The 23,310-nt window shown below is 44.4% G+C and overlaps 1 protein-coding gene across 2 annotated transcripts; it reads left to right on the plus strand.

Moving 5' to 3' along the window:
- The first annotated feature begins 17,674 nt into the window (after positions 1–17,674).
- On the plus strand, positions 17,675–20,768 carry LOC123122014 (uncharacterized). Of its 2 annotated transcripts, XM_044542132.1 has the most exons (5): positions 17,675–17,969; positions 18,298–18,407; positions 18,846–19,748; positions 19,848–19,985; positions 20,130–20,768. In XM_044542132.1, exons 3-5 carry the CDS (start codon positions 19,299–19,301, stop codon positions 20,505–20,507), a joined length of 966 nt encoding a protein of 321 aa, XP_044398067.1. In that variant the 5' UTR covers positions 17,675–17,969; positions 18,298–18,407; positions 18,846–19,298; the 3' UTR covers positions 20,508–20,768. The 2 variants fall into 2 exon arrangements, with proteins under 2 accessions (XP_044398067.1, XP_044398069.1); XM_044542134.1 differs by lacking the exon at positions 18,298–18,407.
- Positions 20,769–23,310: the final 2,542 nt, after the last annotated feature.

Below are 23,310 nucleotides of genomic sequence, written 5' to 3' on the forward strand. Positions count from 1 at the left end.
AGGAAAGCAACCCGGGAGACTTGGAGTGCACGTCAAGAAAGCAACGAGGAAGGCACGAGGTAGGGGGGCGCGCCCTCCACCCTCGTGGGCCCCTCGTGGCTCCCCTGACGTATTTCTTCAGCCTATATATATCCATATACCCTAAAACCTTCGGGGAACAGAATAGATCGGGAGTTCCGCCGCCGCAAGCCTTTGTAGCCACCAAAAACCAATCGAGGCCCTGTTTCGGCACCTTGTCGGAGGGGGAACCCTCACCGGTGGCCATCTTCATCATCCTGGCGCTCTCCATGACGAGGAGGGAGTAGTTCACCCTCGGGGCTGAGGGTATGTACCAGTAGCTATGTGTTTGATCTCTCTCTCTCTCTCTCTCTCTCTCTCTCTCTCTCTCTCGTGTTCTTGATTTGGCACGATCTTGATGTATCACGAGCTTTGCTATTATAGTTGGATCTTATGTTTCTTCTCCCCCTCTACTCTCTTCTAATGGATTGAGTTTTCCCTTTGAAGTAATCGGACTGAGTCTTTAATGATTTGAGAACACTCGATGTATGTCTTGTCGTGCGTATCTGTGGCGACAATGGGATATCACGTGATTCACTTGATGTATGTTTTGGTGATCAACTTGCGGGTTCCACCCATGAACCTATGCATAGGGGTTGGCACACGTTTTCGTCTTGATTCTCCGGTAGAAACTTTGGGGCACTCTTTGAGGTTCTATGTGTTGGTTGAATAGATGAATCTGAGATTGTTTGATGCATATCGTATAATCATACCCATGGATACTTGAGGTGACATTGGAGTATCTAGGTGACATTAGGGTTTTGGTTGATTTGTGTCTTAAGGTGTTATTCTAGTACGAACTCTAGGGCTGTTTGTGACACTTATAGAAATAGCCCAACGGATTGATTGGAAAGAATAACTTTGAGGTGGTTTCATACCCTACCATAATCTCTTCGTTTGTTCTCTTCTATTAGTGACTTTGGAGTGACTCTTTGTTGCAAGTTGAGGGATAGTCATATGATCCAATTATGTTATTACTGTTGAGAGAACTTGCACTAGTGAAAGTATGAACCCTAGGCCTTGTTTCCTAGCATTGCAATACCGTTTACACTCACTTTTATCGCTTGCTACCTTGCTGTTTTTATATTTTCAGATTACAAATACCCATATCTACCATCCATATTGCACTTGTATCACCATCTCTTCGCCGAACTAGTGCACCTATACAATTTACCATTGTATCGGGTGTGTTGGGGACACAAGAGACTCTTTGTTATTTGGTTGCAGGGTTGCTTGAGAGAGACCATCTTCATCCTACGCCTCCCACGGATTGATAAACCTTAGGTCATCCACTTGAGGAAATTTGCTACTGTCCTACAAACCTCTGCACTTGGAGGCCCAACAACGTCTACAAGAAGAAGGTTGTGTAGTAGACATCAAGCTCTTTTCTGGCGCCGTTGCCGGGGAGGCTAGGTAAGTGGCACTCACACCCCGTCAACTAAGCTCTTTTCTGGCGCCATTGCCGGGGAGGTGAGTGCTTGAAGGTATATCTTTAGATCTGGTAATCGAATCTTTTTGTTTCTTGTTTTAGCACTAGTTTAGTTTATAAAAGAAAACTACAGAAAATGGAATTGAGGGTGCCTCATATGCTTCATCTTTTTAATGTCTTCCGTGAAAATAAGGATTCTGATAATTGTGCTCAATTGCTAGAGGAAGAATGCATTAAAATGTTTGGCACTAAATTTTTGAATGATGAGCATGATTGCAGTGTTGTTAGTATGAATTCCTTGAATACCCATGATGCTTATGATATGAAAAGGCCCAAGCTTGGGGAAGCTATGTTTGATGAGAATGACATATTTGAGAATATATTTGCTGAAATTAATGTTGGTCCCAAGCTTGGGGATGCTATGTTTAATAATGATGATATTTTTAGCCTCCCAAGTTTTGATATGCAAAGTTATTATGATGATAGCATGCCTTCTACCTATGATGATTATACTGATGAAAGTAGGTTTGGAAGAGTGTCAACTTTAGGAAGTAATGATCCCACTATTTTGGAGGATGTTGAATCTTATAATATTTATGAAAGTGGATTTGGAGAGGTCATGACTTTATTTAGTGATGAGTCCACTATCTTGGAAGAGGTTTCAATCGATTATGATGAGAACAAACTTGCTACTTATGACGATTATTGTGATGAAACTTATGCTATAAGAATTAGTGATGATTATATTTATAAAACTTGTCATTATTATGATTCCCCTTTCTCTGAACATTACTCTTTTAATGTGGAAACAATTTATAGTATTCAAGTCTCTTATGATACTCCCACTATTCCGAATGAGAAGAATTTTGCTTATGTGGAGAGTAATAAAATTTCTATGCTAGTAGATCATGAAAAGAATGCTTTAGGTGCTGGTTATATTGTTGAATTCGTTCATGATGCTACTGAAAATTATTATGAGGGAGGAATATATGCTTGTAGGAATTGCAATAATATCAAGTTTCCTCTCTATGTGCTTAAAGTTTTGAAGTTATGCTTGTTTTGCCTTCCTATGCTAGTTGATTATTGTTTCCATAAGTTCTTTGCTCACAAAATCCCTATGCATAGGAAGTGGGTTAGACTTAAATGTGCTAGTCATATTCTTTATGATGCTCTCTTTATGTTTCAATTCTTATCTTTTATGTGAGCATCATTGAAATCATCATGCCTAGCTAGGGGCTTTAAACGTTAGCGCTTGTTGGGAGGCAACCCAATTTTATTTTAGTTTCTTGCTTTTTGGTTCTGTTTAGGAATAAATAATCCATCTAGCTTCTGTTTAGATGTGGTTTTGTGTTTTATTTAGTGTTTGTGCCAAGTAGAACCTTTGGGAAGACTTGGGTGAAGTCTTTATGATCATGCTGTAAAAAACAGAAACTTTAGCGCTCACGAGATTAGCTAAAACTTTTTACTGGAGAGTGCTATCTAGTTGATTCTTTTTTCAGATGATTACTAGACAAATTCCTCAGGTCTACCAATTTATTTTAGAATTTCTTGAGTTCCATAAGTTTGCGTTTGATACAGATTACTACAGACTGTTCTGTTTTTGACAGATTCTGTTTTTCGTGTGTTGTTTGCTTATTTTGATGACTCTATGGCTAGTGAAATAGTTTATAAACCATAGAGAAGTTGGAATACAGTAGTTTGAACACCAATACAAATAAATAATGAGTTAATTACAGTACCTTGAAGTGGTGTTTTCTTTCCTTTCGCTAACGGAGCTTACGAGTTTTCTGTTAAGTTTTGTGTTGTGAAGTTTTCAAGTTTTGGGTAAAGATTCGATGGACTATGGAATAAGGAGTGGCAAGAGCCTAATCTTGGGGATTCCCAAGGCACCACAAGGTAATATTAAAGGATAACCAAGAGCCTAAGCTTGGGGATGCCCCGGATGGCATCCCCTCTTTCGTCTTCGTTCATCGGTAACTTTACTTGGAGCTATATTTTTATTCACCACATGATATGTGTTTTGCTTGGAGCGTCATTTTATTTTCTTTAGCTTTGCTTGCTGTTTGAATAAAATACCAAGATCTGAAATTCTTAAATGTTAGAGAGTCTTCACATAGCTACATAATTATTTAAATACTCATTGTTCTTCACTTATATCTTTTTGGAGTAGTTTGTCATTTACTCGTGTGCTTCACTTATATCCTATGAGTAAATGGTTGAATGATTTGAATGTCATAAATCTGAAATTATATATGTTTCATATGCCTTTCCCATGGGGAGTAATGCCTTCACACATAAGAAGTAGAGGTGGTAAATTTATTGAAGGTTAGCAAGCATTGTATTGGTCACTTGAACAATTCATGAAAGAATATTGAAGGAAGAGAGGTTTCACATATAAATATACTATCTTGGACATCTTCTATGATTGTGAGCCCCATTAATTATTTTCAAACCTGAGCAAATTAGTTGAAGTTGGACAAGGAAGACAACATAATGAGTTATGCTTGGGTATATTTGGATAAGTTATATTGTTTTGGATCCTCTAACATGTGGTGCTTGCTATTTAGAATCCTTTGCTAGCCAAAATATCTGTACTAAGTGGGAATACTGCTTGTGCATCCAAAATCCTTGAACCAAGTTTCTTCCATGAGTGTCCACCATATCTACCTATATACGGTATTTACCTGCCGTTCCAAGTAAATTTGCATGTGCCAAACTCTAAACCTTCAAATAATAATCTGTTTTGTATGCCCGAATCGCTCATGTAGCGACTACCGGTTAGCAGTATCTTCCATGCTAGGTGGGTTATTCTCACGATGAGTGGACTCCACTCATCATTCACGAGAAAATGGCTGGTAACTGGGATGCCCAGTCCCATGATCAAAAGATCGAAATCAAATAAAAAATAATTGCAAACAAAACTCCCCCAGGTTTGATGTTAGTTGGAGGCACCCGTTGTTTTGGGCAAGCCATGAATTGATGATTGTTGGTGGAGGGGGAGTAAAAATCTTTACCTTTCTGTTTGGGACCCGCCTATAATGTATGTAGTATGGAAGATATTGGGAACTCTTGGTCGTTATGTTGACAATTAAAGCATACCTCTCAAAATTATTTTCATCTCTATTTTTGCTTTGAGCTCTGGCACCTCTGCAAATCCCTGCTTCCCTCTGCGAAGGGCCTATCTTTTACTTTTATGCAAGAGTCAGTAGTATTCCTTGTCATTCCAACCTACTCTTTAGTTGGCAAGCATCATGTGATGGAAAGATCTAAGCATATATGGCCATTCAAATATATTTGATCATGAATTATTATTGTTGATATTACCCTTGTGGTAAAAGGTTGGGAGGCGAAACATTAAGCCCCTATCTTTCTCTGTGTTCGATGGATGCTGTTTGTTCTAAAAATATGCTTTGAGTGGTAGCAATCATGGAAGACTAAACGATAGTTGAGTATGTGAAGTTTGCTGAATCAAAGCTCTGACATAGACTCTTCCTGAAAATAAGATGAATTGTAATTGTTTGATGACTGAGAACATAGTTTGTTAGTTTTCAAGAAAGTTTATGATATATACTTTAACATGTGAATAGTTTGTTACTTGATCATGAAAAGTTCTATGAGTTGAGCTACTGTTATGACATATAATGATGCTAGAAAAGGTGATTGAAATTATCATTGATCAAACTTGTGCACCTGCTAGCATTCACACTTCATAAATTCTTTCTTTTATCATTTACCTACTCTAGGACGAGCAGGAATTAAGCTTGGGGATGCTGATACGTCTCCAACGTATCTATAATTTATGAAGTATTCATGCTATTATATTATCCATCTTGGATGTTTTATGGGCTTTACTATGCACTTTTATATTATTTTTGGGACTAACCTATTGACCCAGAGCCCAGTGCCAGTTCCTTTTTTTCCCTTGTTTCAGTGTTTCGAAGAAAAGGAATATCAAACGGAGTCGAAACGGAATGAAACCTTTTGGAGAAGTTATTTTTGGAAGGAAAGCAACCCGGGAGACTTGGAGTCCACGTCAAGAAAGCAACGAGGAAGGAACGAGGTAGGGGGACGCGCCCACCCCCCTGGGCGCGCCCTCCACCCTCGTGGGCCCCTCGTGGCTCCCCTGATGTATTTCTTCTGCCTATATATATCCATATACCCTAAAACCTTCGGGGAACAGAATAGATCGGGAGTTCCGCCGCCGCAAGCCTCTGTAGCCACCAAAAACCAATCGGGACCCTGTTCCGGCACCCTGCCGGAGGGGGGAACCCTCACCGGTGGCCATCTTCATCATCCCGGCGCTCTCCATGAAGAGGAGGGACTAGTTCACCCTCAGGGCTGAGGGTATGTACCAGTAGCTATATGTTTGATCTCTCTCTCTCTCTCGAGTTCTTGATTTGGCACGATCTTGATGTATCGTGAGCTTTGCTATTATACTTGGATCTTATGTTTCTTCTCCCCCTCTACTCTCTTGTAATGGATTGAGTTTTCCCTTTGAAGTAATCTTATCGGATTGAGTCTTTAATGATTTGAGAACACTTGATGTATGTCTTGCCGTGCGTATCTGTGGTGACAATGGGATATCACGTGATTCACTTGATGTATGTTTAGGTGATCAACTTGCTGTTGGGGAACGTAGTAATTTCAAAAAAATTCCTACGCACACCCAAGATCATGGTGATTCATAGCAACGAGAGGGGAGAGTGTTGTCTACGTACCCTCGTAGACCGAAAGCGGAAGCGTTAGCACAACAAGGTTAATGTAGTCGTACGTCTTCATGATCCGACCAATCAAGTACCGAACGCACGGCACCTCCGAGTTCAGCACACGTTCAGCCCGATGACGTCCCTCGAACTCCGATCCAGCCGAGTGTTGAGGGACAGTTTCGTCAGCACGACGGCGTGGTGACGATGATGATGTTCTACCGACGCAGGGCTTCGCCTAAGCACCGCTACTGTATTATCGAGGTGGACTATGGTGGAGGGGGGCACCGCACACGGCTAAAAGATCAAACGACCCATTGTTGTGTCTCTAGGGTGCCCCCTGCCCCCGTATATAAAGGAGCAAGGGGGGAGGTGTGGCCGGCCAGGAGGGGCGCGCCAGGTGGAGTCCTACTCCCACCGGGAGTAGGACTCCCTCCCTTTTCCTAGTTGGATTAGGAGTGGAGGGGGAAAGAGGATGGAGAGAGGAAGGAAAGGGGGGGCGCCGCCCCCTCTCCTTGTCCTATTCGGACTAGGGGGGAGGGGCGCGCGGCCCAGCCCTGGCCGCCTCTCCTCTTCTCCACAAATGCCCACTATGGCCCATTAAGCCCCCGGGGGGTTCCGGTAACCCCTCGGTACTCCGGTAAAATCCCGATTTCACCCGAAACACTTCCTATATCCAAATATAGGTTTCCAATATATCAATCTTCGTGTCTCGACCATTTCGAGACTCCTCGTCATGTCCGTGATCACATCCGGGACTCCGAACAACCTTCGGTACATCAAAACATATAAACTCATAATATAACTGTCATCGAAACGTTAAGCGTGCGGACCCTACGGGTTCGAGAACTATGTAGACATGACCGAGACACGTCTCTGGTCAATAACCAATAGCGGAACCTGGATGCTCATGTTGGCTCCCACATATTCTACGAAGATCTTTATCAGTCAGACCGCATAACAACATACGTTGTTCCCTTTGTCATCGGTATGTTACTTGCCCGAGATTCGATCGTCGGTATCTCAATACCTAGTTCAATCTTGTTACCGGCAAGTCTCTTTACTCATTCTGTAATACATCATCCCGCAACTAACTCATTAGTTGCAATGCTTGCAAGGCTTATAGTGATGTGCATTACCGAGTGGGCCCAGAGATACCTCTTCGACAATCGGAGTGACAAATCCTAATCTCGAAATACGCCAACCCAACAAGTACCTTCGGAGACACCTGTAGAGCACCTTTATAATCACCCAGTTACATTGTGGCGTTTGGTAGCACACAAAGTGTTCCTCCGGTAAACGGGAGTTGCAGAATCTCATAGTCATAGGAACATGTATAAGTCATGAAGAACGCAATATCAGAATACTAAACGATCGTGTGCTAAGCTAACGGAATGGGTCAAGTCAATCACATCATTATCCTAATGATATGATCCCGTTAATCAAATGACAACTCATGTCTATGGCTAGGAAACATAACCATGTTTGATCAACGAGCTAGTCAAGTAGAGGCATACTAGTGACACTCTGTTTGTCTATGTATTCACACATGTATCATGTTTCCGGTTAATACAATTCTAGCATGAATAATAAACATTTATCATGATATAAGGAAATAAATAATAACTTTGTTATTGCCTCTAGGGCATATTTCCTTCAGTCTCCCACTTGCACTAGAGTCAATAATCTAGTTCACATCGCCATGTGATTTAACATCAATAGTTCACATCTTTATGTGGTTAACACCCATAGTTCACATCGATATGTGACCAACACCCAAATGGTTTACTAGAGTCAGTAATCTAGTTCACATCGCTATGTGATTAACACCCAAAGAGTACTAAGGCGTGATCATGTTTTGCTTGTGAGATAATTTTAGTCAACGGGTCTGTCACATTCAGATCCGTAAGTATTTTGCAAATTCTATGTCTACAATGCTCTGCACGGAGCTACTCTAGCTAATAGCTCCCACTTTCAATATGTATCCAGATTGAGACTTAGAGTCATCTGGATCGGTGTCAAAAACTTGCATCGACGTAACCCTTTATGACGAACCTTTTTTCACCTCCATAATCAAGAAACATATCCTTATTCCACTAAGGATAATTTTGACCGCTGTCCAGTGATCTATTCCTAGATCACTATTGTACTCCCTTGCCAAACTCAGTGGTAGGGTATACAATAGATCTGGTACACAGCATGGCATTCTTTGTAGAACCTATGGCATAGGGAATGACTTTCATTCTCTTTCTATCTTCTGTCGTGGTCGGGCTTTGAGTCTTACTCAATTTCACACCTTGTAACACAGGCAAGAACTCTTTCTTTGACTGTTCCATTTTGAACTACTTCAAAATCTTGTTAAGGTATGTACTCATTGAAAAAACTTATCAAGCGTCTTGATCTATCTCTATAGATCTTGATGCTCAATATGTTAGCAGCTTCACCGAGGTCTTTCTTTGAAAAACTCCTTTCAAACACTCCTTTATGCTTTGCAGAATAATTCTACATTATTTCCGATCAACAATATGTCATTCACATATACTTATCAGAAATGCTGTAGTGCTCCCACTCACTTTCTTGTAAATACAGGCTTCACCGCAAGTCTATATAAAACTATATCCTTTGATCAACTTATCAAAGCGTATATTCCAACTCCGAGATGCTTGCACCAGTCCATAGATGGATCGCTGGAGCTTGCATATTTTGTTAGCACCTTTAGGATTGACAAAACATTCTGGTTGCATCATATACAACTGTTATTTAATAAATCCATTAAGGAATGCAGTTTTGTTTATCCATTTGCCAGATTTCATAAAATGCGGCAATTGCTAACATGATTCAGACAGACTTAAGCACAGATACGAGTGAGAAACTCTCATCGTAGTCAACACCTTGAACTTGTCGAAAACCTTTTTGCGACAATTCTAGCTTTGTAGATAGTAACACTACTATCAGCGTCCGTCTTCCTCTTGAAGATCCATTTAATCTCAATGGCTCGCCGATCATTGGGCAAGTCAATCAAAGTCCATACTTTGTTCTCATACATGGATCTCATCTCAGATTTCATGGCCTCAAACCATTTCGCGGAATCTGGGCTCATCATCGCTTCCTCATAGTTCGTAGGTTCATCATGGTCAAGTAACATGACCTCTAGAACAGGATTACCGTACCACTCTGGTGTGGATCTCACTCTGGTTTACCTACGAGGTTCGGTAGTAACTTGATCTGAAGTTACATGATCATCATCATTAGCTTCCTCACTAATTGGTGTAGGAGTCACAGGAACAAATTTCTGTGATGAACTACTTTCCAATAAAGGAGTAGGTACAGTTACCTGATCAAGTTCTACTCTCCTCCCACTCACTTCTTTCAAGAGAAACTCCTTCTCTAGAAAGGATCCATTCTCAGCAATGAATGTCTTGCCTTCGGATCTGTGATAGAAGGTGTACCCAACTATCTCCTTTGGGTATCCTATGAAGACACATTTCTCCGATTTGGGTTCGAGCTTATCAGGTTGAAACTTTTTCACATAAGCATCGCAACCCCAAACTTTAAGAAATGACAACTTGGGTTTCTTGCCAAACCACAGTTCATATGGTGTCATCTCAATGGATTTAGATGGTGCCCTATTAATCGTGAATGCAGCTGTCTTTAATACATAACCCCAAAACGATAGTGGTAAATCGGTAAGAGACATCATAGATTGCACCATATCCAATAAAGTACAGTTACGATGTTCGTACACACCACTACGCTGTGGTGTTCCGGGTGGCGTGAGTTGCGAAATTATTCCGCATTGTTTCAAATGAAGACCAAACTCATAACTCAAATATTCTCCTCCATGATCAGATCGTAGAAAATTTATTTTCTTGTTACGATGATTTTCCACTTCACTCTGAAATTATATGAACTTTTCAAATGTTTCAGACTTATGTTTCATCAAGTAGATATACCATATCTGCTCAAATCATCTGTGAAGGTCAGAAAATAATGATACCCGCCACGAGCCTTAACAATCATCAGATCGCATACATCAGTATGTATTATTTCCAATAAGTCAGTTGCTCGCTCCATTGTTCCGGAGAACGGAGTCTTTAGTCATCTTGCCCATAAGGCATGGTTCTCAAGCATCAAGTGATTCCAAAATCCCATCAACATGGAGTTTCTTCATGCGCTTTACACCAATATGACCTAAACGGCAGTGCCACAAATGAGTTGCACTATCATTATTAACTTTGCATCTTTTGACTTCAATATTATGAATATGTGTATCACTAAGATCGAGATCCAACAAACCATTTTCATTGGGTGTATGACCATAGAAGGTTTTATTCATGTAAATAGAACAACAATTATTCTCTAACTTAAATGAATAACCGTATTGCAATAAACATGATCAAATCATATTCATGCTCAACGGAAACACCAAATAACACTTATTTAGGTTCAACACTAATCCTGAAAGTGTAGGGAGCATGCCATGATGATCATATCAATCTTGGAACCACTTCCAACACACATCGTCACTTCACCCTTAACTAGTCTCTGTTCATTCTGCAACTCTCGTTTCGAGTTACTACTCTTAGCAACTGAACCAGTACCAAATGCCGAGGGGTTGCTATAAACACTAGTAAAGTGCACATCAATAACATGTATATCCAATATACCTTTGTTCACTTTGCCATCCTTCTTATCCGCCAAATACTTGGGGCAGTTCCGCTTCCAGTGACTAGTCCCTTTGAAGTAGAAGCACTTAGTCTCAGGCTTAGGACCAGACTTGGGCTTCTTCACTTGAGCAGCAACTTGCTTGCCGTTCTTCTTGAAGTTCCCCTTCTATCACTTTGCCCTTTTCTTGAAACTAGTGGTCTTGTTAACCATCAACACTTGATGCTCTTTCTTGATTTCTACCTTCGTCGATTTCAGCATCGCGAAGAGCTCGGGAATTACTTTCGTCATCCCTTGCATACAATAGTTCATCACGAAGTTCTACTAACTTGGTGATGGTGACTAGAGAATCCTGTCAATCACTATTTTATCTGGAAGATTAACTCCCACTTGATTCAAGCGATTGTAGTACCCAGACAATCTGAGCACATGCTCACTGCTTGAGCTATTCTCCTCCATCTTTTAGCTATAGAACTTGTTGGAGACTTCATATCTCTCAACTCGGGTATTTGCTTGAAATATTAACTTCAACTCCTGGAACATCTCATATGCTCCATGACGTTCAAAACGTCTTTGAAGTCCCGATTCTAAGCCGTTAAGCATGGTGCACTAAACTATCAAGTAGTTATCATATTGAGCTAGCCAAACGTTCATAACGTCTGCATCTGCTCCTGCAATAGGTCTGTCACCTAGCGGTGCATCAAGGACATAATTCTTCTGTGCAGCAATGAGGATAATCCTCAGATCACGGATCCAATCCGCATCATTGCTACTAACATCTTTCAACATAATTTTTCTCTAGGAACATATCAAAATAAACATAGGGAAGAAACAACGCGAGCTATTGATCTACAACATAATTTGCAAAATACTATCAGGACTAAGTTCATGATAAATTTAAGTTCAATTAATCATATTACTTAAGAACTCCCACTTAGATAGACATCCCTCTAATCTCTAAGTGATCACGTGATCCATATCAACTAAACCATGTCCGATCATCACGTGAGATGGAGTAGTTTCAATGGTGAACATCACTATGTTGATCATATCTACTATATGATTCACGCTCGACCTTTCGGTCTCCGTGTTCCGAGGCCATATCTGTTATATGCTAGGCTCGTCAAGCTTAACCTGAGTATTCTGCGTGTGCAAAACTGGCTTGCACCCGTTGTAGATGAACGTAGAGCTTATCACACCCGATCATCACGTGGTGTCTGGGCACGACGAACTTTGGCAACGGTGCATACTCAGGGAGAACACTTTTATCTTGAAATTTAGTGAGAGATCATCTTATAATGCTACCGTCAATCAAAGCAAAATAAGATGCATAAAAGATAAACATCACATGCAATCAATATAAGTGATATGATATGGCCATCATCATTTTGTGCTTGTGATCTCCATCTCCGAAGCACCGTCATGATCACCATCGTCACCGGAGCGACACCTTGATCTCCATCGTAGCATCGTTGCTGTCTCGCCAACTTATGCTTCTACGACTATCGCTACCGCTTAGTGATAAAGTAAAGCATTACAAGGCGATTGCATTGCATACAATAAAGCGACAACCATATGGCTCCTGCCAGTTGCCGATAACTCGGTTACAAAACATGATCATCTCATACAATAAAATATAGCATCATGTCTTGACCATATCACATCACAACATGCCCTGCAAAAACAAGTTAGACGTCCTCTACTTTGTTGTTGCAAGTTTTACGTGGCTGCTACGGGCTGAGCAAGAACCGTTCTTACCTACGCATCAAAACCACAACGATAGTTCGTCAAGTTAGTGCTGTTTTAACCTTCTCAAGGACCGGGCGTAGCCACACTCGGTTCAACTAAAGTTGGAGAAACTGACACCCGCCAGCCACCTGTGTGCAAAGCACGTCGGTAGAACCAGTCTCGCGTAAGCGTACGCGTAATGTCGGTCCGGGCCGCTTCATCCAACAATACCGCCGAACCAAGGTGTGACATGCTGGTAAGCAGTATGACTTGTATCGCCCACAACTCACTTGTGTTCGACTCGTGCATACAACATCTACGCATAAACCTGGCTCGGATGCCACTGTTGGGGAACGTAGTAATTTCAAAAAAATTCCTACGCACACGCAAGATCATGGTGATGCATAGCAACGAGAGGGGAGAGTGTTGTCTACGTACCCTCGTAGACCGAAAGCGGAAGCGTTAGCACAACGCGGTTGATGTAGTCGTACGTCTTCACGATCCGACCGATCAAGTACCGAACGCACGGCACCTCCGAGTTCAGCACACATTCAGCCCGATGACGTCCCTCGAACTCCGATCCAGCTGAGTGTTGAGGGAGAGTTTCATCAACACGACGGCGTGGTGACGATGATGATGTTCTACCGATGCAGGGCTTCACCTAAGCACCGCCACAGTATTATCGAGGTGGACTATGGTGGAGGGGGGCACCTCACACGGCTAAAAAATCAAATGATCAATTGTTGTGTCTCTAGGGTGCCCCCATGCCCCCGTATATAAAGGAGAAAGGGGGGAGGTGCGGCCGGCCAGGAGGGGCGCGCCAGGTGGAGTCCTACTCCCACCGGGAGTAGGACTCCCTCCCTTTTCCTAGTTGGATTAGGAGTGGAGGGGGAAAGAGGAGGGACAGAGGAAGGACAGGGGGGTGCCGCCCCCCTCTCCTTGTCCTATTCGGACTAGGGGAGGAGGGGCACGCGGCCCTGCCCTGGGCGCCTCTCCTCTTCTCCACAAAGGCCCACTATGGCCCATTAAGCCCCCGGGGGGTTCCGGTAACCCCTCGGTACTCCAGTAAAATCCCGATTTCACCCGAAACACTTCCGATATCCAAATATAGGCTTCCAATATATCAATCTTCATGTCTCGACCATTTCGAGACTCCTCGTCATGTCCGTGATCACATCCGGGGCTCCGAACAACCTTCGGTACATCAAAACATATAAACTCATAATATAACTGTCATCGAAACGTTAAGCGTGCGGACCCTACGGGTTCAAGAACTATGTAGACATGACCGAGACACGTCTCCGGTCAATAACCAATAGCGGAACTTGGATGCTCATATTGGCTCCCACATATTCTACGAAGATCTTTATCGGTCAGACCGCATAACAACATACGTTGTTCCCTTTGTCATCGGTATGTTACTTGCCCGAGATTCAATCGTCGGTATCTCAATTCCTAGTTCAATCTCGTTACCGGCAAGTCTCTTTACTCGTTCTGTAATACATCATCCCGCAACTAACTCATTAGTTGCAATGCTTGCAAGGCTTATAGTGATGTGCATTACCGAGTGGCCCAGAGATACCTCTTCGACAATCGGAGTGACAAATCCTAATCTCGAAATACGCCAACCCAACAAGTACCTTCGGAGACACCTGTAGAGCACCTTTATAATCACCCAGTTACGTTGTGACGTTTGGTAGCACACAAAGTGTTCCTCCGGTAAACGGGAGTTGCATAATCTCATAGTCATAGGAACATGTATAAGTCATGAAGAAAGCAATAGCAGAATACTAAACGATCGTGTGCTAAGCTAACGGAATGGGTCAAGTCAATCACATCATTCTCCTAATGATATGATCCCATTAATCAAATGACAACTCATGTCTATGGCTAGGAAACATAACCATCTTTGATCAACGAGCTAGTCAAGTAGAGGCATACTAGTGACACTCTGTTTGTCTATGTATTCACACATGTATCATGTTTCCGGTTAATACAATTCTAGCATGAATAATAAACATTTATCATGATATAAGGAAATAAATAATAACTTTATTATTGCCTCTAGGGCATATTTCCTTCACTTGCGGGTTCCGCCCATGAACCTATGCATAGGGGTTGGCACACGTTTTCGTCTTGATTCTCCGGTAGAAACTTTGGGGCACTCTTTGAGGTTCTATGTGTTGGTTGAATTGATGAATCTGAGATTGTGTGATGCATATCGTATAATCATACCCACGGATACTTGAGGTGACATTGGAGTATCTAGGTGACATTAGGGTTTTGGTTGATTTGTGTCTTAAGGTGTTATTCTAGTACGAATTCTAGGGCTGTTTGTGACACTCATAGGAATAGCTCAACAGATCGATTGGAAAGAATAACTTTGAGGTGGTTTCGTACCCTACCATAATCTCTTCGTTTGTTCTCCGCTATTAGTGACTTTGGAGTGACTCTTTGTTGCATGTTGAGGGATAGTCATATGATCCAATTATGTTATTATTGTTGAGAGAACTTGCACTAGTGAAAGTATGAACCCTAGGCCTTGTTTCCTAGCATTGTAATACCGTTTACGCTCACTTTTATCGCTTGATACCTTGCTGTTTTTATATTTTCAGATTACAAATACCCATATCTACCATCCATATTGCACTTGTATCACCATCTCTTCGCCGAACTAGTGCACCTATACAATTTACCATTGTATCGGGTGTGTTGGGGACACAAGAGACTCTTTGTTATTTGGTTGCAGGGTTGCTTGAGAGAGACCATCTTCATCCTATGCCTCCCACGGATTGATAAACCTTAGGTCATCCACTTGAGGGAAATTTGCTACTGTCCTACAAACCTCTGTACTTGGAGGCCCAACAACGTCTACAAGAAGAAGGTTGTGTATTAGACATCATAGGGCGATGGGTCGTGTCCGGGCCTGTCCTGGGATGCGGTGGCCGTGTGCCCAGCGCGCGGCCGCATCCGTTTGCCAGGGCCAAAAATACCCATATTTTCATATCAAAACTAGTTTGCACGTCCAAATATTTGTCTGAAAATAAAGATAGTTTTACAACCCAATTGAAATTGTCTCTAATAAAATAGTTTTACAACCAAATCGAAATTGTCTTGACTGAACATAAAATGAACCAATACATCTATTGGTTGCCAATGTGATCCCACACGTGCTCAACCAAGTCATTTTGAAGATCCAAATGAGTGTGGCAATCACGCAGCTCCCGGTGCAATTGGACAAACTGTTCAAATGTGGCCGGTTCTTGGTGCAGGGGCTCAACATTTTCACCTTGATAATCAAATCCTTGATCGAAGATACTCTCATCACGCTCGTCCTCGATGATCATGCTGTGCATGATCACACAAGCAGTCATCACCTCCCAAAGCTTCGTTTCATCCCATGACAGTGCAGGGTTTCGAACGATACCCCGTCGGGATTGAAGCACACCAAAAGCACGTTCCACATCCTTTCTAGCACTCTCTTGCATTTGGGCAAATCTCTTTCTTTTCTCACCTTGGAGTTTTGAGATTGTCTTCACAAAAGTTGACCACTGAGGATATATACCATCAGCTAGATAGTATCCCTTGTTGTACTGGTGGCCGTTGATATCAAAGTTGACAGGTGGGGAGTGGCCTTCTGCAAGCCTTGCGAAGACCGAAGAACGCTGCAGCACGTTGATATCATTGTGAGAACCTGCCATGCCGAAGAAAGAATGCCATATCCAAAGATCCTGCGAAGCCACCGCTTCTAATATGACGGTGCACGCCTTGACATGCCCCTTGTACTGGCCCTGTCAAGCAAATGGACAGTTCTTCCTCTCCCAGTGCATACAATCTATGCTGCCAAGCATGCCTGGAAAGCCTCTAGCTTCGTTGGTCGCCAACAATCTCTCTGTATCAGCAGCAGTTGGCTGCCTCAAGTACTCCGGGCCAAACACCTCGATCACAGCCTGGCAGAACTTGTACATTGACATTAGACATGTTGTCTCACTCATACGCACATACTCATCCACCAGATCGCCTGGAATTCCATATGCAAGCATGCGGATGGTCGTGGTGCATTTCTAGTAAGAGGAGAATCCAAGCTTGCCAAGGGCATCCGTCTTGCACTCGAAGTATGGGTCATGAGCAACCACTCCCTCTCGGATACGACTGAACACATGCCTTGCCATTCGAAAACGGCGACGGAATTTATACGGCTTGACGAGCGGGGTGTTGGAAAAGTAATCGGCATAGAGCAGGGCGTGGCCTCTCTTCCTGTTGCGGTTCAGGTTAGGAGCACGGCCAGGGACTGACCCCCTGTACCGAGGAAGCTGCCGTTGAATGTGGTCGTGAACGACCAGTGCAGCCACCACAAGATCTTCATCATCCGACGACGAATCGTCCGATGAACAAATGAAGTGATGGAAGAAAAACTCATCTCCACTGTCCATACCTTTGTGGGCAAAATGTCGAACACCTTGCGGTCGTGGTGGCAAAGAGGCCGCGATGATCACCTCGACGCAGCAGGGGTGGTTGCCGGCCGGCTACTGGCCGCTCTGTAGCTCTCGTCGGAAGCTGCCGCGGCCGCCGTGGTACGTTGCCGGCGGTCGTATCTCCTCTGCCACCGGCAAAGACGGTGACGGCCAAACCTCCTCCGATCGACGGCCAAAACTACGGCGAAAGCTCGGACGTGTTGGCGGCCATGTCGAGACGTTGTTTGGTATGGACGGTCGTGGCCTGCGCAGTGAGGAGGTGGCCGGAGAATAGCGGCGGCGCCGGCGGGGGGCGGGGCGGGGAGAGGGGGTGGAGGCGTTGGAAGCGAAGGGACTGCTAGTGTCCCCGACAGGCGGGCCACGGGAGGACAAGGGCGTGCGGCGAACCCGTCCGCGCGATGTCCGTTTACCCCAAACTTGACGCAAGTTTGGGCCAGGGATGGGTCGAAAACGAACGGAATCCGGACATTTGTCCGTTTGGGGCCGCGCTATTCGTCCGTTCTACCCCAAACGGACGCACCCGGACAAGATGGGGTCGCGCGGTGGAGTTGGCGGTCCACCTCGCAAAAGAATATACGGTGTGTGCGGTGGAGTCCCGTCCCGTCAGTCGGGCTTCCCCCGGTGTCCTGTTTCGTTAGGCTGCCCCTCCGCGGCCGGTGCCGACGCGATCGATCCCCCTTCCGCCTCGCCTTCTTTCTTGGATCCGAATTCAGATAAAGCTCGCCCTGCTGCCTCAAAACTGAAAATAATAGATAGAGCAGCCGACCGGGAGAGAGAGAAAGAAAGAGAATCGCTCCGCCTGATCTGTGCTCTCGAGCCTGGCGTCGTCGCACCGTACCATGGGGCTGCCGGCACTCAATCGGCTCATGTCTGTGCAGCGCGATCGGCGTCGCCGGCCAACTCAAGGCCGCAGTAAGCTGCCCGACTCTCAGCTCCCTAGTTCGGCCGCTCTGTTTATTCATCTATGCCATGTGTTGTGTCTTCATGTCCTGATGACATCTAGTTCAGCACGTTTCTTTTAGCATCAACAGCCTATAACCAAGCTCTATTTTTCTTTTTTTGCCATTAATCTGTAATCTGTTCAATGTCTTACCAAGAGGGCTGGGCGGTCGATCTGTACAAATATTTTTGTGTCTGCCGTTTACAGTTTCTTTTCCCCGAAGAATAAAAGAGCAGTATACATGTAGTTTTCTTCCATCGGCATCTCTTTAATTTCTAACCAATGCATGGTGTATCGCAGATGGACTGGTAACTTCATCCCTGGCTAAAAGGAAGGACTCACCCTGCATACATGATGAAAATTCTCGAATTGATAAAAAATCGAGATATTCAGGACCACCCCTTCTAGAGGTTCGCCATAAAAATGCTGATAATTAGCAACTTACTTATATTGCAAGTAAAATATCACTGTGACGGTTCTAGCTGCGCAAATTGGTGGATCAATACTAGCTAAATAAAATTATCTCTTCATAAGGACTAGACTTCCTACTTCCCTAGCTATAGCTATCCCCGAACTAGTTGCTTCAACTTCTTCCCGTGTGATTGTGCTACCTCTATGCTTTTGTTGGCTTCGTAGTCCACTGCGGTGCATATGTTTGTGTTTTTCACCGTAGCTGCTAAAGCTGTTGGATTCGTTTACATGGTCTTGTGCACATTTGAATGCTCAGATATAACTACCTTATTGTTAGTGTTATTACATATGATCCTATTTTTCCTTTCCAAAATTGAAGCAACTGTTCGCCTTTACAATCCCTAAGTTGATCTTTTCACCAATGCTTGTTCATGCAGGACATTTGGCATCATATACATTCTCTGCTTCCTCTGCGAGATGCTGCGTGTGTTGCCTGCGTGTCTCATTCATTTAGAAGTTCTTGGAGTTGTTTTCCCAATCTCAGCTTAACTAGGGAAACACTGGGTTTGGATGACGGGATGGATGGATTGTCATGTCCATGTGAAGTAGCGATGGATCTTGCAAGGAAAACCGACCACATTCTAAAAAACCACTCAGGCATTGCGTTAAGGCACTCAAGCTTGAAATATGTGATTTCCCCTTTTTCAACACCTCCTGTGATCTCGATCGTTGGCTTCATATTGCTGTCAAACCAGGGATTGAGGAACTTGACCTCCAGCTTATTGAATCTCATGCAGCTCTTTGTCGAGAAAAATCTCATGCGGCTCTTTGTCGAAAGATATCTCAAAAATCACATGCAACTGTGTACAACTTTCCATGCTCACTTTTAGATGGGAGTGGCAAGTCGATCCAGTAGCTTTATCTCAACAATTGTGCCCTCCGTCCCACGGTTGCACTTGGCCGCTTTGACTAGTCTAAATTTTTTTTATGTGCGTATTACAGAAAATGAGTTAAGGTGCCTCTTTTCCAGTTCAATTGCTTTGGAGAAACTGACACTCAGGTCCTGCGATGAATTATTTTTCCTGGAGATACCTAGCCTGTTGCAGCGGCTTAGCCACCTGGTTGTCGAGGATTGTAGAAATCTGGAAGTGATAAAGAGCAAAGCCCCTCATCTGTACAGTTTTGGATATCGTGGTACCCTAGTACGACTATCACTTGGTGATTCATTGCAAAACCTATACATTGATGCTTCAGATCAGGACGTTGTTCATCATGCTTGTGCCGATCTTCTGCACGTGGTGCCAAATCTTGAAGCTCTTGAAATATATTCGTATCATCCGGTATATTCTTATAGTTTGGATTATTAGACACCAGAACTACGCAACAAGCAGTAACCTGTACTTTAGTGGGATAATTAATCTGAATCATTTTTTATGCAGATGGATACACTGGTGGTACCTGGCAAATTTCTCCACCTCCAACGACTATGTATCGGGTTTTTTACCACAGACTATGATTATTTGTCTCTGGTTTCTTTACTCGATGCGTGTCCTTCCTTGGAGACTTTTGTATTGTCCGTAAGTCTACAGAGTGTAGTAGAAGTTGTACATACACCCCTAGCAAAACTATGTGCAGTTTTACTAAGTTATATATAGCATTAATACAAGTATATGTTTTGTCTTTTCACTGTTGTTATTGACATTGCCATCTATCCAATGTAGGTAGAGCCAGATCGCGTGAGGCAAGAAACAGTTTTAGGAAATTCTTCTCATAATCTAATCCAGATGCCAGGCTACATGCATAGGAACATAAAGGATGTGCATATCATTGGCTTCTGTTCTGCAAACAGCATGGTTGAGCTAACATGCCATATACTTGAGAATGTGAAGTCGCTTGAGTACCTTACACTGAGCACCTCTGGGGATGATGAAATTTTGTGTTCTAAAAGTGAAAATGGTACATGCCTTCGAATGAACAAGTATATGAGGATGGAAGCCCGCAAAGCACTCTTGGCCGTGGAAAGACACATTTTGGGGAAAGTTCCATCTACCGTAGAGTTAGAAGTTGTGAAGCCTTGCAGCCGGTGCAATACTCTTTAAAATTTAGGCCAGGAATAAGGTGGTCTTTTAACCCAGGTGCATGTTCTTGCCATTGTAATTTCTCTTTCTTGCACCTTGTGTGTGCGTGCGCACGTGATTCTACACGGCAAGAATAAGTGGTATTTGCATCATTTCTTTTGTTCTTGTTCTGATCGATTAGGCTTGTATTTTAAGTGCACAAGTCTTGTACTTGGCTGTACCTGTTGCACTAGTTGACTAGTGATTATAGTTGGGTACAAAAGCTGTGATGCGGTATCATGGTCAAACAAAAAGGAAAATAATTTTTTTGTTCAAAGTAGGAATCACATCACATGATGAACACATTTATTTTATTAAACAAAATTTAGCGGCGTTGGTGTTTATATATTTATAAAGAGATTACATGTACAACTACAAGTCATATATGAAGCTACATACAAGTCTAATATCCTCCCTCAATTTCAACCGTCTTCCGCAAGTTGAGATTGCGCCGACAATTTTTAAACAAGGGTAATGGCAACGGCTTGGTGAAGATGTCCGCAAACTGATCTTTAGAGGAGATAAACTTGATCTGAAATACTGGATTGGACGAAAGGTGTGTAGCACCAATGTTATCACAGCAAAGAACTGGTGGTTGTCGTTGAGGTACTCATAACTCACGAAGCAAAGACTATACCCAAATAAGTTCTGCGGTTGCATTTGCTACTTGCTTGAGAGCACTCCAGGCGATCAGGTTGGGGCCGAAAGAACCGCATACCCCCTCCCCCCCTTTGGATCGCGGATCATCGGGATTGTAGGGTGAAAGAACAGCAGAGGGAGCAGGCTGAAGATGTAATCCATAAGAGGTTGTGAGGTGAACATAATGAAGAATTCGCTTCACGGCTGACCGATGTCAATCCCGAGGTGCATGTAGGTACTGGCAAACACATTTTTGGGCAAAAATCACTGTTCTAACTTGTGGTCAAAATCAATTCACAAACTGAACTGTTGGCGAATTTTTTTGCTCCGCCGACCCTTTCGTGTAGAGCCCGACAGTCGGGCGCCACACTACATTGTGCAACGCCTAACTGACAGGCGTTGCACGTCTGGCAGCGTCGCATTCTGGGCTGTCCGAAAGTTGCTAAGTCAGTGTGCAACGCCTGAGAGTTAGCGCCTAGTGTGTAGGCATTGCACTAGTGGCTTCACTATTTGCAACTACAAGATGAAGCGGCCTGTCGGGTGGTAGGTGCGACATATGCCAACGGGTGGCTTATCATTGTGGGTGCCAATAAGACATCGCCGGTGCCTGGAAACGGGATGAGGCGAAGACATGCACGCCGGCGAATCTTACCCAGGTTCGGGGCTCTCCGAGGAGATAACGCCCCTAGTCCTGCTCTGCGGGGTCTCCGCATGATCACTTGATCGGAAAGAGTAGCTACAATCGCTCCTAGAGCTGTTGGGTTCAAGGGAGAAGAAGAACAAGGCTAGCTCTTGCTTCCCTCTCTATATGGTGTCTGTGTAATGCTAAGAAGCCAACCCTTTGCAAGGGTGCCCGGGGGGTTTATATAGGCCTACCCCCCGGGGTACAATTGTAATCCGGCTGGGCACTGGTCCCAGCCGTCAGTGTCTACGCTCGCCGGCTTCTCCGCCGGCTGTTGGGGCCCGCCGACTAGTGGGTCCCGCCGGCTGCCGGCCTCTTGGTCGACAGGCCGGCCCCACCGCCTAGGATCTTGTCGGCGGCTGCTTACTGTAGCCTCGCCCCTGATGACGAGGGCTTCGTTGAGGTAAGCGTGGCTACAGTGGGCCGCCTCGAGGGCTCTCACTGTAGCCTTACCTCGTCTTGTCTCCTTAATGTGGCACATGCTTCGAGGGAGGGGGTAGCCGACTTCTGGGGGCCGGCTACGCCCTTGGCCGACTGGGGGAGGCCGGGCCGCCTCCGCGCCTCTCTCTGGCTGAAGTGGCCCACCGCCCGTGGGCCGTACCGGCGTCTGCCGTGGGTGACGTCGAGGCTAGCATGGCTACAGTGCCGAGCCGGACGGGGGATGGCCGTCCCGTACGGCGTCCTGTGGCCATGCCTGCCTCGGGCTTCGGGGGTAGTGGGCCGCACTGTGGCCACACCCCGTCTTATCACCGTTATGTCGCGTAGCTTTGGTGGTTGCGGTCTTGGCCGGCTTCTTGGAGTCGGCGTTCTTCGGGGCCGGCTTCGAGGAAGTCGGCATCCTTTACGGCCGGCTTTCTGGAGTCGGCCACCCTGTGGTTATCCTGGGGGGGGGGGGGGAGGTTGCTGAGGCTGGGTCGCCTTCCGTGAGTCGGCTTCAGAGGTAGCCGGCCAGGGAAGGTGGTCCAATGCTTGGAGTGCTTGAAGGCCCAAAGGCCTGATAATTTTTTGGAAGAGCCAGGGGCAGTCGGTTAGGCTACCCGTGGCCATTTCCTCCGACACGGCCACTAGTGCAACGCCTAGCGTCTAAGCGCTACACTACCTAGCTCTTAGGAGTTGCACGCTGACGTAGCAATTTTCAGCCAGTTTGGGGTGTGACGCTGCCCAGATGTGTAGCGCCTGTCATTCAGACGCTGCACAGTGTAGTGTGGCGCCTGTCTGTCAAACGTTACACGAAAGGGTCAGCGGAGCGAAAAAATTTCATCAACACTTCAGTTTGTGAATTGATTTTGACCGTAGGTCATATTTGTCGTTTTTGCCCCTTTTTTGTCACGTGTACTGGGTGGTGGGCCCATCATGCCAGGGCTGCTGAGTGCTGACACGATTTTTGTCATTAAAAACCAAATTGTTTTTACGGGAGAGTTGATCCTATCCCTACACGCAGATCCAATCGCACCATGAGGTATC

The sequence above is a fragment of the Triticum aestivum genome, chromosome 5D (assembly GCF_018294505.1).
Source record: "Triticum aestivum cultivar Chinese Spring chromosome 5D, IWGSC CS RefSeq v2.1, whole genome shotgun sequence".
Lineage (NCBI taxonomy): Eukaryota > Viridiplantae > Streptophyta > Magnoliopsida > Poales > Poaceae > Triticum > Triticum aestivum.

Bases quoted from the DNA above. Each gene is read 5' to 3' on its own strand.
- LOC123122014 (XM_044542132.1), top strand. From the start codon at position 19,299: ATGGGAGTGGCAAGTCGATCCAGTAGCTTTATCTCAACAATTGTGCCC. The intron at 19,749-19,847 runs GTATATTCTTAT...TTTTTTATGCAG, and splicing joins AAATATATTCGTATCATCCG to ATGGATACACTGGTGGTACC. The intron at 19,986-20,129 runs GTAAGTCTACAG...TATCCAATGTAG, and splicing joins TGGAGACTTTTGTATTGTCC to GTAGAGCCAGATCGCGTGAG.